Source organism: Zootoca vivipara, chromosome 13 (assembly GCF_963506605.1).
Source record: "Zootoca vivipara chromosome 13, rZooViv1.1, whole genome shotgun sequence".
In the NCBI taxonomy this organism is placed as follows: Eukaryota; Metazoa; Chordata; class Lepidosauria; order Squamata; family Lacertidae; genus Zootoca; species Zootoca vivipara.
The window spans coordinates 43,674,665-43,693,505 of NC_083288.1; the positions used below are offsets into that span (position 1 = coordinate 43,674,665).

The 18,841-nt window shown below is 40.9% G+C and overlaps 1 protein-coding gene across 1 annotated transcript; it reads left to right on the forward strand.

Moving 5' to 3' along the window:
* Positions 1-5,140: 5,140 nt before the first annotated feature.
* Positions 5,141-11,219, forward strand: LOC118095569 (vomeronasal type-2 receptor 26-like). Its single transcript, XM_060281315.1, has 4 exons — positions 5,141-5,176; positions 7,324-7,551; positions 9,498-9,624; positions 10,468-11,219. The coding sequence occupies exons 1-4, from the start codon at positions 5,141-5,143 to the stop codon at positions 11,217-11,219; spliced, it is 1,143 nt and encodes a 380-aa protein (XP_060137298.1).
* The last annotated feature ends 7,622 nt before the right edge of the window (positions 11,220-18,841 follow it).

Below are 18,841 nucleotides of genomic sequence, written 5' to 3' on the forward strand. Positions count from 1 at the left end.
GCTCCCTGTTGCCTGGGTCTGGTTTAGAAGTAATGCCACCTTCTTATTCTGTGGGTTCTCATTCTGAGGTACCACAAATGGCAGTGCAACAGATGGTTAGTCAGGCTTTAAAGGAGGGTGATGGTGAGGTAACTTTGGATGTTCTGCCTTTAATGGCTAACCTTCCAAATGAGCAAACAGTCATGGTAAAATCTCAAGAGTTGCCTGTTATTCCATTGATTTTGACTGAAAGAGAGCAGCAAGTTGCTGCTGATGATAGTTTTTTGGATGCAAATGAGAGCAGACCACTGAGAAAGCTCTCTAGCCCTGATTTCACTGAGTTGCCAATCTCTGTTAATGTAAGCAAGGTCAAAGATTTTTTTCCTGTCTTGAATGAGCAAACATGCATTGTTGAAGATGGCTGGCAGGAATTGTTTGATACTCCACAACAACACTTTTTGGTTGTTACAAAATATGCTGGAGACTCTTTTCCTGCTTCCAGTAAGCAGCAAAACTTGTCATGCATTGCAGGAAAGTTTCTGCAGGAAGTTTTTGAGTTTAGTACCTTTCAAAGCAGTTTAGGGAAAATCTTTTTTCCAGAGCAGCTCTGCCGTATTTCAGTGAGTAGGAAATCTGATGAAATTGCTGCATATGAACCTGATTGAAGGAAAGAGTTAAATTTGCATTTCTTTCCTTGAGGCAAATTTGTTTGTTTGGCTACCAGAAAAGTTTTGCTAGTAGATGGTTTTTTGTTTCTCAGTTAACCAGAACTCTCTTTGTTAGAGAAGCTTGTTAAAGTTTTAATTCTTTAGTTTTCAGTTGGTTTTAAAATATCTGCTTACCAGCAACCAGACTGGGAAAATTGAAATTTGATATTTTTGCTGCATTGAAGTAAATTCTACACAACATACATGCAGTGAATTGGGGTTGAGTTTTAATACTTATCTCTTGATAGCAGTATTGTTTAGCTTCATGTATTTTATGTTTAGATATGCAGACATGAGCATGAGAGTAAATTTATAGGCTCAATTCTGCTCTATGTATTTAGTTTAAATCTTTTTTCTATCTATATGTGGGTAAGAGAGAAATTGAGGATTGTTTTTTTACAGAATTTTCCTTTTCAGAATGCCTAAATGTTCTCTGACTTGAATTTAATTTCTGAAGGAATTCTAGCATCTCAAATTAATGGTTAATGTTTCTTTCTTCAAGACTTAATTATTTTTTTCTCCTAGCACTGAGTGAGATGCTATCAGACTGGGACATGCATTTAAGTTCCTCTTCTTTGTGTGTGAGATGTTGGTTCTTTGTTCTCATTTCATAGGTTTACACTCTGTACATGCTCAAGCACCCTCTGATTGTGATTTCTTCTTTAAAGGAATCTCCAGTGGCAAGGGTATGGGTTAATGATGTTTTTTACCCACAGTAATTATTTACTCTAGCGTTATCTTCAGAATTTTGGTTCTTAATCTTTTATTTGCTGATAAATGTTTGATAATTTCTTCTATTGATATGATGTATGATATTTTAGGATGCTGTGACTGGTATTTAAAGAGCAGGTCCTGATTCCTCTGACTTCCAGGAAATTACATGAAGGGAATTTATTTTAATGCTAAATAACATGTTTTTCTTCTAGGTAATGTTTCAGAAGTGCTGAATATGTTTGTTGGCTGAAATTTTCCTATTTAGTCTTTGGTGGTATAAAGTTGGTTAACATGTCTGATTTCTTTTATCTAGCTTTTTTCATGGTTTTTATTGCTGTAATTCTCTCCCATATTAGATTAGTCTGAAGATGGATACAGAGCAACTGCATGATTTCTTTGTTTCTTCTCTGTTGTTTTGTTCAAGTCAAGTTGCCAGTCCTCAATGAGGAGAGCTAACAAAAGTTTTATTTTTAGCTAGTGAACTTGTTTCAACATATTTTTTTTTCTCATTGTATGTTTTTGGGTAATAACATGTTTTCTTTTCCAGAAACTATTCTCTAACTAGCTTTTGGGAATGGGTTACATAAATACTTTGTAAAGATTTCTTTCTTTGTAGGTTTTTTCAATTTATCTACATGTGCTCTTCTACATTCCTAGCCCCTTTGTTCTCACTTCCTCCTTTCTTTGGGGGGTGGGGGAAAGGGCTAATCAAGTTTTTTTAGGTTTACTTTTACCTCTAGCTGGAGAAAACTTTACTCAAGAGTAAATTTACCCACCAGGTTTTTTTTCCTTCACATTTTTTTTAATGAACTTTTTCTGAATGCCAATGGGATTTTAACTTCAGTTCTTATGAGATACTATATTTTAACTTCCTAGGTTTTTTACTTTTATACTTATTAGTTGCATTAATGTATTTTATATTTCTGCTTTTGTGGATTTCTTCTTTCTGCAGCTTCTACACGAAAAAATAAAAAATAAAAAAAAAGAAAGGTGAAATATGGGAATTTAGCTAGGAAGCTACAGAAATATGTTAGTACTATAATACTATTATTTAGTCTTTCACTTATCTCAGTTTAAACTTTTACTATTCAACTTTAATTAAAACAAAATAAAATAAAAAAAATAAAAAAAACTTTTTTCTATTTTAAGTTTTATAATATGTGTTTTAATTGTCATAGTGTTCTTTTAATATACTATTTTAGGATTGTTTTAGGTTAAGAGGTTCTTTTCCAGTTGCTGGATCATCTGCTGATTCAAATATGGAAGAAAAGGATTTTTGCTAACATTGCTCAAGCTCATAATTTTGGGGCAAGGGCAATTCTGCTTATTTTAACAGGTTCCTGTGGAAAATCCACGTTGATGTGGTGATGTGGACCTAGCACCAGATTCCTTCTACAGAAGTTTCATCCTAGTCCTAACTGAACAACACAGGCATAACTGGACAAAGTACCAGGAAAGACAATTTGGAGAACCGTGAAGACTTGATGTGTTCCAGATATCAAATGTCAATTACAGAATGCAGAAGTTCCAGGAAGATTCAGAGACTTTCCAGAGACGTTTTAGCTAAAGACTTTCCTGTAGTTATCAAATTATCAGAACATACCATCAATCAATTGATTGCTGTGATTTATATTAGCCTATTCATTTATTGTTTATGATCTTCTGTAATCATTGTATTTGTATTTCGTGATTTTTAGTTCTCATAGTGGGAACTTGCTGCTTTATTCAATGTATCCCATCTCTTTTTACCTTATGTTCATCACTGTGTTTGGTTAAACCTTCCACTGGTATTTCAAGGAAGGATCTATATAAGATCCGACGCCATCTACAGGAATGTGATGAGGATGCAATGCCCTTGTTGTCCTAATTGCCAGAGAATATTTTTCCTCTGCTTCACAAAACAAAAACAAAAAAAGAAAAGATGACATGTAGTGTTCTCTTTTAGGAATTTAATGTAGGAAATCAGGAAAACTTAACCAAGTGGTGGTTGAGAAGGAGGTCTAGAACCAAGGGTTCTTCGGACAGACTTTTTCTGCCTGGGTTGAGGGATTCTGATTTCTGAGAATTAAATTCCTTGCTAAATTCCATTTCTCTTGGTGCTGGAATCACGTTTCCAAGCTGGGTTCAAAAGACCAGGCATCTGTACCTGTTTGACTTCCAGTTGCCATTTGTTTCCTGCCTGGTTGTAAAACATTTGGTGTCTTTGACCAAAAGGGCATTCTGCATTCCTCTCTGGCAAACATCCTCCCAAAGTGCCTTTGATGTAGATCTACTATCTTTCACAGGTTTCTGTGTGTGTTTACTGCTTTTACAATTTCCTGCTTCTGCTCCTGTTCACATGCTTTGTAGTGTTAATCAGGGGAATGTGAGAAGGGGGTAGGATTTCAGGATTTCAGGATAGTCGCTGTTAATTATTCACTGTACTAGAATCTTATTGGAGCATTTGAATCTTGGTGTCACCGTAATTATAATAAAAATGGCCTGGAGAGGAAGGAAGAGGGATTCATTTCTTTTCCTTCTCTCTCTCAGGCTACTTGCTGGTCAAGAGCTCTGTTCCTTTGTCTTATTTCCAATGTGGTTTTGCCACAGTTGTCAACATAGTCCTGGTAAAGATGCAGATATGAAACTTCAGCCATGTTTGAGCTGATTCAGTTTCAGATCACCACCACACCACCTGCTCTGTAGCATTTATCCTGTTGCATTGCTCACAGTCATTTACCATAGCAGACTTGCATTGGGGAGATCTGGGTTCAGATCTCCATTTTTTGGCCAACTGCAACCTAGAGGCTTTCATGTGTATGCAAGGGGTGAGAGGAGAGCTGTGATATCCAGCTTGAGCTGCTTTATTGAGGGATGGCATAAAGCACATTGAAAACAATCAGGACTTTAGATGCACTTCGTAATAATTGGATGAAAGCCCTTTTACCATCATCACTACTAGCTCATCACTGCACATTCTTCATATTCAGAATGGCAGCTGCAAATTCCTTCATTTTAATTTCGGCAAAGCAAAGCAAAGATGTTTATTCGGCTGTACGCCCATCATAAAACACAACAAAACAAATCAAATAAAAACCGCAGACTCGTACAAACCACAGATAATATAACACAATTCACAGATCACAAGGACAAATATTTTAATTTCATAGCCGATTCTATTGCTAGGGACAGCTAGGTACTGACAAAGGGATATAGAACTGATTTCAATAACTGTAGCATAGCCATATGGCCCAGTTCTTGTTTCTTGTGATAATCAGGAATATGGTGAAAAAACCTGAAGCTTTATAAGTGAATATCTTTTCTCAATCTATGGGTTCAGATGTATTAAAAGATCTGGTTAGGATGGAAGAGAGATCCAAACATTAAGAGCACAAAGCAATTTCAATATCTACAATAAGATTTAACAGAGGCAGTTGAATCTCTCACATCTAGATGTTGGGTTCTGTTTGATTCTCTATAAAATAATAACACACTTTATTTGTAGGGTGATTAGAAAGTTCTACCAACATATCCTCGCCTTGGTGTTTGCTGTTGATGAGATCAATGAGAGTCCCAAGATCTTGCCCAATTCCACTCTTGGATTCCACATCTATGATAGCTATTCTGATTCAAGGATGACCTACCGAAACACTCTAGATCTGCTTTCTAAATCACATCACTTTTTCCCCAACTACATATGTGGCACTCAGAAAAAAGTAGTAGGAGTCATTGGGGGACTTAGCTATGACACCTCCTCATCCATGGCAGACGTCTTAGGTCTCTACAAGATTCCACAGGTACAATATACTGGAGGTTTCAAAAAATAGATATTTCATGCTGTAGTTCACTCTACACTCCTGCTAGGAAGCTGTTGATTCATAAATATCATGGTGAAAAAGGGAAATGGTTGCAATGTATTAATATTTGAAGGAGTTAGTATGTGTATAAACCAACTATTATGACAGTGCCGAGTTCCCAAAAATATGTGTTTAATATATTTAGTGGAGGATTGTTCAAAAAATTCCAGTTTGATAAATGGGGCACTTTGATGGGCTCACATTATTTCAATCCTGCAAGCATTATTGAAGGCAGTGCAAGTAAAAAAGCTCTCCTGTTCTGGGAGAGAATCCAAGTGTACAATTATGCAGCTCTGATGAAAGATGGAATATATAGGATTTATATAAGATATATGAGTGTTTTGTGAATTCTTCCTTCCAGTAGCAGCTTAGAGACCAATGAAAGCTCATACCAATGACAAACTTAGTTGGTCTCTAAGGAGCTACTGGAAGGCATTTTTGTATTTTCTTTCATCTACATCAGACCAACACGGCTACCCACTTGTGAATTCTTGTTTCCACATGGAAAAGTTTGGCTTTTTTTCCAGATTTCATATGGTTCATTTGAACCAGCCATAAATGATCACATCAAATTTGCTTCCATTTATCGCATGGTCCCCAATGAAGATCTTCAGTACAGGGGAATTATCCAGTTACTTCTGCATTTTAGATGGAAATGGGTTGGGCTCATCACTCCAGCTAATGAAGCTGGGGAACAATTCTTGCAGAGAATTGAACCAATGCTTTTCCAGAATGGAATCTGTTCAGAGTTCACAGAAAGAACAGAATACTACGTGCAATTCACAGGTAACGTGCTTGATATGGTGGATCAAACAAAGCTTTTCTCACTAATTTTCATGAAAAGCAAAGCAAATGTGATTGTTATATATGGAGAAAGTACATCTATTGTGTGGCTTACAAGTGTTATAATGGCAAGGAATATGATTCAGCTAATACTTCATCAATCTGTAAGGAAAGAAACTGAAGGAAAAGTATGGATTACAGCAGCTCAAATAGATTTCATATCAAATGTTCCAGGAAATCTTATGGACCCTAATATACAAATGCTGCAAGGTGCTATCTCCATTATGATTCACTCCAAGGAGTTTCGAGACTTCTCAGACTTTCTGCAGGGTGTAAAGCCTTCTGGACAAGATGCAGATGGTTTTATCAAGGCTTTCTGGGAACAAGCCTTTGTTTGCTCACTTTCAAACGACACTGAATTAGCACACATTTTGAATACATGTACTGGAGAGGAGAAGCTGGACAGCCTCCCTGCACCGTTTTTTGAAATGAGCATGACCGGCCACAGCTACAGTATCTATAATGCTGTCTATGCTCTGGCACAAGTCTTACATATTAGGTGCTCATCTGAAACCATCTGCAAAAGGATAAATGGTAAAGACAGACACTTTCCTCAGAATGTAGAGCCTTGGCAGGTAGGGATTCCTGTTACAAAGTTATCACTTTATAACCTGCTCAGTTTTGCGCACTCAATTGAAATAAATAAATGCCAACCCATATTGTATAAGTAAATAAGTAAAATAATAAACCTTAATATATCAAATTAAACATTAACTAATTTTATTGTGATCCCTTCCAACACTACAATTATATGATCCTATGATTCTGGAAAGTATTTGCTTGAATTTGCCCTGCCTGACTTCCTTCAATGTAAAGATTCTTTTTCAGTGGCAGGCTGCCTTTCTTATAGCAGAACATGAATTCTAGGGACATTTTGTAAGTATCTTCAACAAAGCCCCTCTCAATTCTTATGTCCTGTGTAGGGCACAGTGGTGTGACCTGCTGTAGCCAAGAGCATAAGCTCCTGGCCATTTTCTTGCCCATCATCTCAAATCCCTTCTATAGCTTGAATTGTATTGAAGACTGCTCTGAAACCAGCAGGTCTACAGCCTTTATGTGAATATCTCATGACTATTGAGTTTACACTGATTCACGATTTCCCTGCTGAAATTTGGGCCCCCTCCACTGGGAACTGAAGTGGTGAACTCCTGGAGGAAAAGAACTTATATTCTTCCCGGAAATCAGTTAAATTATCTTAGACTATTACGACAATTCATAGACCTTTTGATTCTCTTTCCACCTAGCTGCGCTCATGCCTGCAGAGGATCTCATTCAACAACAGTGCTGGGGATGAAATTACATTCAATGAACATGGAGAATTAGCAGGTGGATTTGATATTACAAACCTGGTCACTTTCCCAAATAATTCCTATGTCAGGGTTAAAGTAGGAAAGCTGGATCCTCAGGCCCCTCCTGGAAAAGAGCTCACCATAAATGGGGACAGAATCCAATGGCACAGAGTCTTCACTCAGGTAAGGAAATCACTGCACATAGCAGTGGCATTTTGGGGCATTAGCAAAATGCCACAGAGTGCGTGCAGAGTTGACCACACAGATGGAATCACTGAAGAGATGCAAATATATCTTTGCATGGTTTAATAACAAAACTCCTGTAATCTTACGTAGTGTCTATAATAGTCAGCCACCCATACAGCACATCCTATACCATTCACAATTGCTGACAAAGCAAATTACAGTGACTTATCAGCACCTGCTATCACAGCTGTGAAAACTAGGTCAGGATATGCACCCTGGCTTTTAAAGTGGTACACATCCTATGAAACAATAATGAACCCTAACATTAAATGTCTAGTTTTGCCACTTGAGATGAAAAGGGAATTGCTGCCCACTACTAATAACACTGCTACTATTAATTCTTATAGTAAATATAAAATGAACCATTCCTTCAAAAAGAGCAAAATGCCAAAAAAAGACACGTCAAACTAAGAAGGACCAATTGCTATAAGAGAGTGTCATCCAACATGCTTGTTTCTTCAAGGCAGCTCTCTACTTAGTGGCATTAGATAGAATGCTAGGCTAACTGTATCATTGTGAATAAACACTGGAATCTACTAGAGTTTTTCAAATGCCGCTTGAGACTCTAGGGTTGAATTGGAATGATAGAAGCAGGGGCATATGCAGGAGATTTTCAAGTTGGGCCCTGCGACGGGCCCAGACCCAGGAGGAGCCCCTGCACAATCACACCTTGCTTGGAGTGACTTGGAGCCTGGCTGCCCATCCATGTACTCCATGGGCTGCTGGGCAAGGCATGCAGGCTCCTCTCAGTGGCTCGGTGGAGGAATCCAGGTGCTTGTCATAGTCCTGTGCTGCCAGCTATGGCAGAGCTCAGAGGAGCGAGAAGCAAGCCAACCAGCCAAACCTCAGGGGGGTACTTGCCGGGAGGCAGAGTCCATATACACGCTCCACTTCAGTCCAGTCATAAGGTCAGGCGTATCTCAGTTCATGTAGTCAGACAATCTGTGGGTCGAGAAAGCCAAGGGTCAAAGCTCACGAGAAACAAGAAGCAGCGAGGTCTGGTCAGGAATGACAAACATTGTTTCCTGCAACTGACTGAGGCTGGAAACCCTGCTTAAGAAAGATGGAGCCAGCAGGTTCTCATCAGGAGCAAGAAGGCTGATCAGCAGCAGGTGGAGTCCCTTCACCTTCTCCTCCTTCAGGCTGCTGCCCACAGGAGAAGCCAACTCCTGACCAATGACACCACTGGCGTTGGCCATCAGAGGAGCTGTGCAGTTCCACATCCCTAGTTAGCTGGTGGGGATGGTGGGGATGCCAAAATAGCACCTTGCCAAGGGCACAAGGGAGCCTAGGAACACCTCTACATAGAAGGCATCAATATCCTCACAAGCAGATCTCAGTTTTACTAGAACTAAAAGTGGCAATATGATTGCTCCTTCTTTGAGGATATATATTGTAAAGAAAAAGAACACTAGGTAAAGTTCAACAGCAGTTGACTTGTAAAGGAGAAATCTTCAGTACTTCTTCCCAGAAAGAAATTATTGTTTTACAACTTCAAAATATATGTATAAAATCTTCCTTAATTCCCTTATATATCCAGCACTGCCAGTTTCGGCCTAAATAAATAAATTCTGTATGAAGTAAAATACCATTGGAATATTGATGTAAGATAGTTCTCTTTCAGGTTCACACTAAAAACCATTTTTGGAATGTTTTAATGCCCACATCCATTTTACTTTCAGGATTGTTAACCCAATATTTGCTAAATAACATTCCCATTTCCTTTTGTATGAAGGATGAAGATATTCTTTTGCATATATTGAGTGTAGGGATCCTACATTTAACATTTCTGGCCCTCTTTTTTACTGATAGATCACCTGATGTTAGATGAAATCCCCTGAAACATTTTCTTAATCTTAACCTCTTCATCTCTCTTTGGATAGGTGCCACCCCTTTCCTTATGTAATGCCAACTGCCTTCCTGGTTATGAGAAGAAAAAGAAGGAGGGCAAGAAGTTTTGTTGTTATGATTGTGATCCATGTCCTCGTGGGATGTTCTCAAATGAGAAGGGTGAGAGATGCCATATTAGCATATAAAAGGCATTTTAGTAATTTCTGGGCAAATCAGCAGTGGGATTTGCTCCGTCTGGTCTCAATTTATATTGTGTATTAAGAATAGTAGAATAATTTCCCTTCAGTCTCAGTAAAAGCTGACCTTATAAATAAATTAACTTAACATTCAAGAGTGAATACCATGAGAAAGCGAGTTTAATCTATAATTAACCATCACTGTATCTACGTACATTGATATTCTAAACATTACTACATATAATATTCTCTAATGTTTAATGCAGTTTCCCATTGCCAGTGGTTCACTGCTGTACTGCCTCATTCACTAACACATTTTAACGATATAAACCATGAGTGTAGCTCCTCCCGGTCTGTTTTGATGCCATACGACATAAAATTTGTACATGCATTCTGTCCTGGAAGACACTAAAGGTTTGGAGAAGGGATGATAGAATAGAAGTGGCGGTCTTTTCTCTAAGAACAAGGCACTTCGGGGACTTCTTCTTCATCAAGACATTTCATTGGTTTTACACATTATAATTAAGCATGTTATTGTTATTAACCACTACTGTAGCTCCACCCTAAGTCTGTTTTGATTCAACAAGACATAAAATTGGTACATGGTAAGGGGAATTTTAAATAAACCTCAAGCATATTCTGGATTGTTTCAAATTGTCATACCACCTTTTTTCAGGGTTGGAAACCTGTGCCAGATGTCCTCCAGATCAATATCCAAATGAAGAGCAGAATGAGTGCATTCCCAAGAAACCTAACGTCCTAGGCTTTGGTGAAACTTTGGCCATTGTTTCAACTTTCTCCGTGCTATTATTATCTCTGATCACAGCTATGGTACTTGGCATTTTCATTAAGCACCGGAACACTGCCATTGTCAAAGCCAATAACAGAAGCCTCACTTACATTCTCCTCATCTCCCTCCTCTTGTGTTTCCTTTGCTCTTTGATGTTCATTGGAATGCCTAATAAGGCAACCTGCCCACTTCGACAAACTGCTTTTGGCATGGTCTTCTCTGTGGCCCTCTCCAGCATCTTGGCCAAGACTATTTCAGTGGTTTTGGCATTCATGGCTACAAAGCCAGGGTCCAGGATCAGGAGATGGGTAGGCAAAAAACTGGCTTATTCCATTGTCCTTTCCTGCTCTGTGATTCAAGTAGGAATCTGTGTCTTCTGGCTGGCAACCTCTCCCCCATTCCCAGATGTGGACATGCACTCAATGAGTGAAGAAATTATATTACTATGTAATGAAGGGTCAGTTCTCATGTTCTATTGTGTTTTAGGGTACATGGGCTTCCTGGCCATTATCAGCTTCACTGTGGCCTTCTTAGCCAGGAAGTTGCCAGACAACTTCAACGAAGCCAAGTTCATCACCTTCAGCATGCTGGTCTTCTGCAGTGTTTGGTTCTCCTTTATTCCCACATACTTGAGCACCAAAGGGAAATACATGGTGGCTGTGGAGATCTTCTCCATCTTGGCTTCCAGTGCTGGGCTCCTGGCTTGCATCTTTTCCCCTAAATGCTACATTATTGTGGTGAGACCTGAGCTGAATAACAGAGAGCAGCTGATATGGAGAAAGATGTAAATAACAGTATAGTTTGTCATTTCTGTATTTAGATTTTGTATACTCATTGGAATGGTAATTTCACTTTGGTTTTTCAAGAGAGGAAGTTACCTGAAATGAACAAAATAACAGAAGTTCTAGTTACAGGTAGGTAGCCGTGTTGGTCTGAGTCGAAGCAAAATAAAAAAATTCCTTCAGTAGCACCTTAAAGACCAACTAAGTTTATATTTTGGTATGAGCTTTTGTGTGCATGCACACTTCTTCAGATACACTAGAAACAGAAGTGTCAGACCCTTATACAGAGGGTGGTGGGGGTGGGTGGGAATGGGAGATGGGCTGATGGGAGTGGTAAACCTGTAGATGGGTGTTAATGGCTGCTGATGGCTGCAATTAGTCCTGGGCTGAGGTGCTAAAGAAAGCTTGATCATGCATAATGAGATAAGAATCCGATATCTCTATTCATCCCAGGTGCTTCCATGGTTTTAAGCTTGGTAATGATTTCCAATTCAGCAACTTCCCTGTCCAGTCTGTTCCTGAAATTTCTCTGTAATAAAACAGCTGCTTTGAGATCTTGTATAGAATGTCCTGGGAGATTGAAGTGTTCTCCTACTGGTTTTTCAGTCTTATGGTTCCTGATGTCAGATTTATGTCCATTTATCCTTTGGCGTAGGGTTTGGCCTGTTTGTCCAATATAGAGAGCTGAAGGGCACCGTTGGCATTTGATGGCATACACAATGTTAGAAGATGAGCAATTAAATAGTCCTGAGATGGTATGTTGGATGTTGTTGGGGCCAGTAATGATGTTGTCCGGGTGTATGTGGCAGCAAAGTTGGCATCTGGGTTTATTGCAGGCTCTGGTACCAGTGTCCATGTTAAGTCTGGTGGTTGTATTATTGTGGGTGAGGAGTTGTTTAAGATTGGGTGGCTGTCTGTAGGCAATGAAAGGTCTTCCTCCCAGAGCTTGAGAAAGGGAGCTGTCATTGTCCAGGAGAGGCTGTAGATCTCTGATGATGCGTTGTACTGTTTTAACTTGGGAGCTGTATGTGATGACTAGTGGTGTTCTGTTATTTTCTTTTTTGGGTCTGTCTTGCAGCAGGTTCTCCCTAGGTATCAGTCTGGCTCTGTTGATCTGTTGTTTAACTTCATCAGGTGGATATTTTAGTTCTAAAAAGGTTTGCTGTAGATCTCTTAGGTGAGATTCTCTGTCTGTAGAGTTGGAACAGATACGGTTGTAACGTAGGGCCTGGCTGTATACGATGGATTGTTTGGTATGTTAGGGATGGTAGCTAGAAGCATGTAGATATGTTTGTCGGTCAGTTGGTTTTCTGTATAAGGTGGTGTCTATACGTCCATCCTGTATTTTTATAGTAGTGTCCAAAAAATGTATTTCTTGCATAGATTGGTTCATTGTTAGGTTGATGGTGGGGTGAAAGTCATTGAATGTCTGGTGGAAGGTTTCCAGGGTCTGTTGTCCATGTGATGACCTGTTCCTCCAGATCAGCGGCACAGCCATGGGCACCCGCATGGCCCCACAGTATGCCAACATCTTCATGGCAGACTTAGAACATCGTTTCCTAGACTCCTACCCACTCAAACCTCTCTTGTACCTACGATACATTGACGATATCTTTATTATCTGGACACATGGACTGAGGGAGCCATCGGACACAGGGCGTCTGTTTCCCCTGACACCTGAATTGAGGCGTGCTAGTACGTGTAGCAATAATAATAATAATAATAATAATAATAATAATAAAATTTATTATTTATACCCCGCCAGCCACTCTGGGCGGTTTCCAACATAAAAATAAAACACAGTAATCTGTTAAACATTAAAAGCCTCCCTAAACAGGCAAGGAGGGCAAGGAGGTGGCGTTTTGGGGTCCCCAGGCTTTTATGCTGGGAAAAGACCAGGAAAAAGCCATTGCGAGGTTCTGACACGGACTGAGCAGTCATGTTTCCCGATACTCTTGCACTGTAAATACCATGCACAATAAACCTCTGAAAGAAATGACGGAGTGCAGGATATTTACTCAAGAGTAGCCGCAACCTTTTCTGACAGCAACCTCACAATCTTTGAGGCTACTTGTGAGCAGGAACACCATGAGTGCCGCAGATTTGGCAGCCGTGCAGAGGGACTTCACGATAGCCAAAGTCGAAATGGTGAAGGTGGTGGAGGATGCAAAGAGGGAGATCGCAATTGCGAAGCAGGAAGCGAATGCAGCCGGCACAGAGGTCGAGCAGTTGGTGCAGGAGGTAAGGGACAAAACAAAGTGGGAACAGAAGCTCATTAGTCACTCAGCCCTGCTGAAGGCGCAGCTGGATCAGAGATGGCTGGTGGATCAGCGGAACGCCCAAGGGGCATTTGGGAGAAGGGTTCCAGCCCTAGTGAGCAAGTTCAATGGGGATCCGCAGGAGTACTTGGGCCTTACGACTGAAATAAATTACGCCCTTAAGCTGCAGGAGGCGGAATTCACCAACAATAAGCAAAGAGTGGCGTTTGTCATCAATCATTTGGAAGGTCCGGCAAGGGATTGGGTACACCCCCTTATCGCAGCGGACAATCCCACGATCCAAGACCTCACATTATTTAACGATGCGATGGATGTGAGGTTTTCCAGTGAATCGCAAATTGATGTGACTAAGGAGGAACTGCATAATTTGAAACAAGGTTCAATGTCAGTCCACGCTTACTGGTCAAAGTTCGCCATGTTAGCTCACAAGCTGGGGTGGGATCTGACTTCAGAGCCAGTGCAATCCATGTTCTACCTGGGTCTGCACCCAGAAGTCAAGGATGAACTTTCCAGGGGGCCCCGACCCAAAGACATGGACGAACTGAGCAAGGCAGCACTGGCTGTAGGAGTCAGGTAGGAAGCATGCTGGAAAGAAAAACCAGCAGGGAAAACAGGAAGTCCTTGGTTCCCACGCTTCCAAGAACGGCCAGCGGAAGCTCCGCCCAGGCTGCCCCCTCCTGAACCAATGGAGATCGGGTCAGGGCGCACACGGGGATTTTCAAACGCAGAGGCACCCAAATGGAAGGAGGGAAAAGGCAGCAATTGTTTCCTTTGCCACAGCCCCCAATGCATGGAGTGGCAGGGAAAGGCGGGGACAGCTGTGCAAGAAACCAATGCGCAACCCCAGCCACAGAGAAACGGGAAAGCCTGGCTGGAGGAACAGTGGGGCAGCACCCAGGCAAAGAATCAGTAAAAGAGCCCCCCCACCCCACCCAAAGGAAGCATCGTAGCAGAGGTGGTCCTGCAACTGCCCAATGGCTGCCCCCTGGAGGTTATGGCTCCCCTGGACTCGGGAGCGTCAGCCAATTTTTTTTCTCGGCAATATGCAGAGCAGCATCAGATCCAAGGAGATCAAGAGGTCCATGCCTAGGAATATGGGGGGATCAGACAAGGTGGTAATGTTGAAAGCCAGCGTCTCAGAGTGCCTCCCGAAAATCATCCTCGAGGGGGGGGGGGCGTCTGGTGTGTGATTCCCCCCCCAACAATTCCCTCCCGTCAATGGTGGAGACGCGGAGTGGGAAGTCCAAGAAGAAGCCATTGCGAGGTTCTGACACGGACTGAGCAGTCGTGTTTCCCGATATTCTTGCACTGTAAATAGCATGCAGAATAAACCTCTGAAATAAACGACGGACTGGAGCGTCTTTACCTATGAGTAGCCGCAACCTTCTCTGACAATACCCAATAATTTTGAATGCCTACAAAACCCCTGACCTGCATCTGAAGGGATGCCCCCTTATCTTCCCAAGGGGCCCTGAACCTCTTCTGAGGAGATGATGGAGTGCAGAGAGAAGAGAGGACAAGAAAATAAAAGCAATGTAATAACTTGAGAAGCTATTTTGAACTGAGTTCATTTGTCTGTCCAGCCAAGTTGAGCACCCAATTTGACCTTGACCCCAAGCCAATTTCTGCATATTTTGGGTGAGCTGGGCATCTATCAAGTTCATCTGAGACAGCCATGAATTGCAGTAGGTTGGATCCAAGATACATTGTCTTCACTATATAAATGAACTGGGATTAGGTGTATGAAAAAACTATGGATGATATCCATAGCACCTCTGAGCACCAGAAGAAAATCCATGGTGGCTGTGGAGATTTTCTCCATCTTGGCTTCCAGTATAGGCTAGCTGGCTTGCCTCTTTTCCCTAAATGCTACATTATTGTGATAAGTCCTGAACCGAATAATACGGAGAAAAGTATAAATGACACGGAGAAAAGTATAAATGACTGAAGAGATTGTAGTATATGTTGGGAGTTAGGCTCTAGAACCTTTCTGGCCAGTGTCAGATGTGGGGGGTCAAAATAACAGAATAGCTTGTCTTATCATTTATGTTCTTAGTATCCAGCATAGCTACATAAGAGGGGGAAATGAATTGGGACTATGGGTATGAATGAAACTATGGATGAAATCTAACATCTCCAACAATCTGAATGCCTACACATTCCTTTATTCTACTTTTCCGGCATCCACTTTCCCAGAAACTCCTGATAAGGAAACTGCAGATAGAGGAAAGGTGAAAGGGAACTTTGTAAGCTGTCTTATGTTGAGCGAGAGCATTGCTCAATCTATCAGGGCCATGCACTAGACTCAATGAAGTCTCTGTCCAAATTATGGAAGAATGTGGGGAATTTGGGTTGTATGGCCTATGGCTGTTGGGAAGGAATATCAGGCAAGATGTGGAGACAGGCACTAGCCTGGGAAAACTGTGTATAGTCTGAGACCTATCTGCTCATCAGGTATGTCTTTTCCTGTGCAGCCTTTCCTCGACTCTTTGTTCCTGCGCTAAGAAGGGGGAAGGGGAAGGAGACGAATCAGTTCTGTATGGCTAAGCAGAAGACACACACCCTACTCCTTCTCTATCAGCATCTGTGGGTACCTCAACCCTCTCACTTTCACCTTCACTCTCCGCTGATGAGTCTTCTCTGTCCAACCAGTCTGAACTTAGTTCTAAGTCTCCTTCCACCTCAGGTGCCTCATGGGCCACTGGCTGCCACTACTCTTCCTCATCCAGTCAGTCCCTGACACTGTCTTAGATGTTCCTAAACATGTCACTCTGCTTCAAACAGTATATCTGTGTTCCTTCAAAAGTATTGGGACTGTATTATCCAGGGTCTCTATATCCTGATATGGTTTGGACCCTTCCCATAATTGTTTCCAAGATCTAGGAACTGGAATCAATGTTACATATCTCAGAGAGTGTCAGGGCCAATAGCAGTAGGAAATTAGACAAATGGGGAAAGGATGCAGTTGGCTCACCTCTAAAAAAAATTTGATAGAGGAGATTTTAGGGAAAAGATGGAGGCCTGCCTACAGGTGGGGTGTTTATATTTTTCTTGGTTTGTTTCCAGTTCTGTATGTTCTGCATTAGCAAGCAAATAGTGCAAGATGACCTTGGAGATCCCTTCCTAACCTTTGATTCTGTGATGTGACAGATGTTTACTTCGGCAGTTCTACTGATGACGCACCATAGAGTCCAAAAACATTGCAAGTGATTGCAAGTGATTATCTCCTCTGCAATTATTACAAATATTATAATTGATTCACCTGGAAAAGCTCCAGGAGGCAGAATGGGAAAAAATGAAATCTGAAATGATTAAAAGCACCCCAGTGTTCTATAAAGAGCTAAGGTAAGGGAGGAGAGATGATGTTTTATTGTATCAGTTAGATTTCAAATCATAGCATTCAATGAATTTTTTTGTGGAAGTGCTGAAGTTAATGAGAAGGTGGATACCTGCCTCTTTAAGTTCAGAATTGGCAGAGTCAGCTGTCATCGAATACACCCTGTTCAAGTCAGGCTGATGATAGTAGCAATATTGTAGAGAGGCAAAGGAGAGTCCATGTGTAGAAGGATATTTGTGATGAGGATGTTGTTGCTGCTGCTTCTCCTGCTGCTTCCCAATATGGTGCCCAAAGTGCACACTGTTGTTTTCAGCGGAAATAATCCTGTGCATATTCCACATTAATGGTATGAACAAGGTGACCTTATAATTGGTGGGATAGTGTCTCATATCCATTACATATTCCCCAGCATTTCCTTCCATGAACACCCATCTCTGGCTGTTATTAGCAACCCAATGTAAGTAAACAGGTCTTAAGATCATTCATTTATTCTTTCTACATTTATATCTGAGTAAAATGCTATAGGTTTTCTTTGAAGATTAAATCCAAGAGTAAGATTTTATAAGACTATTTCATTTATACTTCAGAGCAATACTTAGAAAGCTGGAAAACACCATAAACTGCTCCAAGTTACATGGTATTTCTCCATCCTCCAATGAAGCATGGATCACTCCCTAGACCGCCCCAGCCACAGGTGCAGTGTTAGGATTCTGCGAGAAGTGGCCACACATTAGGCACAGAGCCATGGAAGTGCAGTCTCAAAGCCTGGTAAGCAAGGCACTGGGCTTTGGGAAGAAGGCAATATCTCCTGCCTCCTTCCCAATGCCTAGTTAGCAATTTTCCAGCTTTGGGAAGCAGGTGGGGAGCTCTAGGACCCTAACCAAACCTTGTTTTTCCTTCCATAAGCCTGGGCAAGGGGTCAATTTGGCAGCTACATTTCTTCAAGTGCCTTGACTACATCCTCTGGCCACAATAATTTAGACTGTTCTAGCAAAGATGGAATAGAGAGTGCACTGCATAGCATTTGACTGGCTTTAATCATGGCGTGCAACTCCAAATATAATTGATTCCATCCCTAAAGTGTTTTTAAAGTTATAATAGCAGGCAGCTAAAGTTATAAGAGAAATGCTTTCTTGGCCAGATAACAAAAGTATATTCAACATTGAAAAGCTCTTCCACACAGCTAGTTGTGGACACAATTATAGTGAAAAAGTAAACTGTCTTCCCCACTTCCCCTTCCCTTCCACGTACCAGGTGCAGAAATGAAACCTCAACTATGTTTGAGCTGATTCAGTTTCAGGTCACTACATCTGGGTTCAAATCTCCATTTGAAACTTAGGAGCTTTCATGAGTATGCAAGGAGAGAGAGGAGAGCTGTGAGGTGCTTTAGTGAAGGATGGTATAAAATTGAAGTCATGTCTAAAGCACATTGAAAACAATCAAGGATAAGCTTTAAATGCACTTAGTAATAATTGAATCAGTGCCATTCTACAATCACCACTCCCAGATCATCACTGGGCATTATTCATATTTGAAATGGCAGCTGCCAATTCCTTTATTTTCATTTCATAATAGTTTGTCTTGCTAGGGAGAACAAGTGACAAAGCGCTGTAGTAATGATTTCAATAACTGTTTCTAGTAATAAAAAGCATCTAGGTTAAAAATCCTGAAGCTTAGTAAGGGAAGAACTCTTCTCAATCTATGTTTTCAGACAAATAAAAAAATCTAACTTGGATGGAGGAGACAACCAAACATTAACTCTAAAAGCACAAAGCCATTTGAATATTTACGAGAAGATTTAACAGAGGCAGTTGAATCTCTCGCATCTAGATGTTGGGTTCTGTTTAATTCTCTATAAAATAATAACACACTTTATTTGTAGGCTGATTAGAAAGTTCTACCAACACATCCTCGCCTTGGTGTTTGCTGTTGATGAGATCAATGAGAATCCCAAGATCTTGCCCAATTCCACTCTTGGGTTCCACATCTATGATAGCTATTCTGATTTAAGG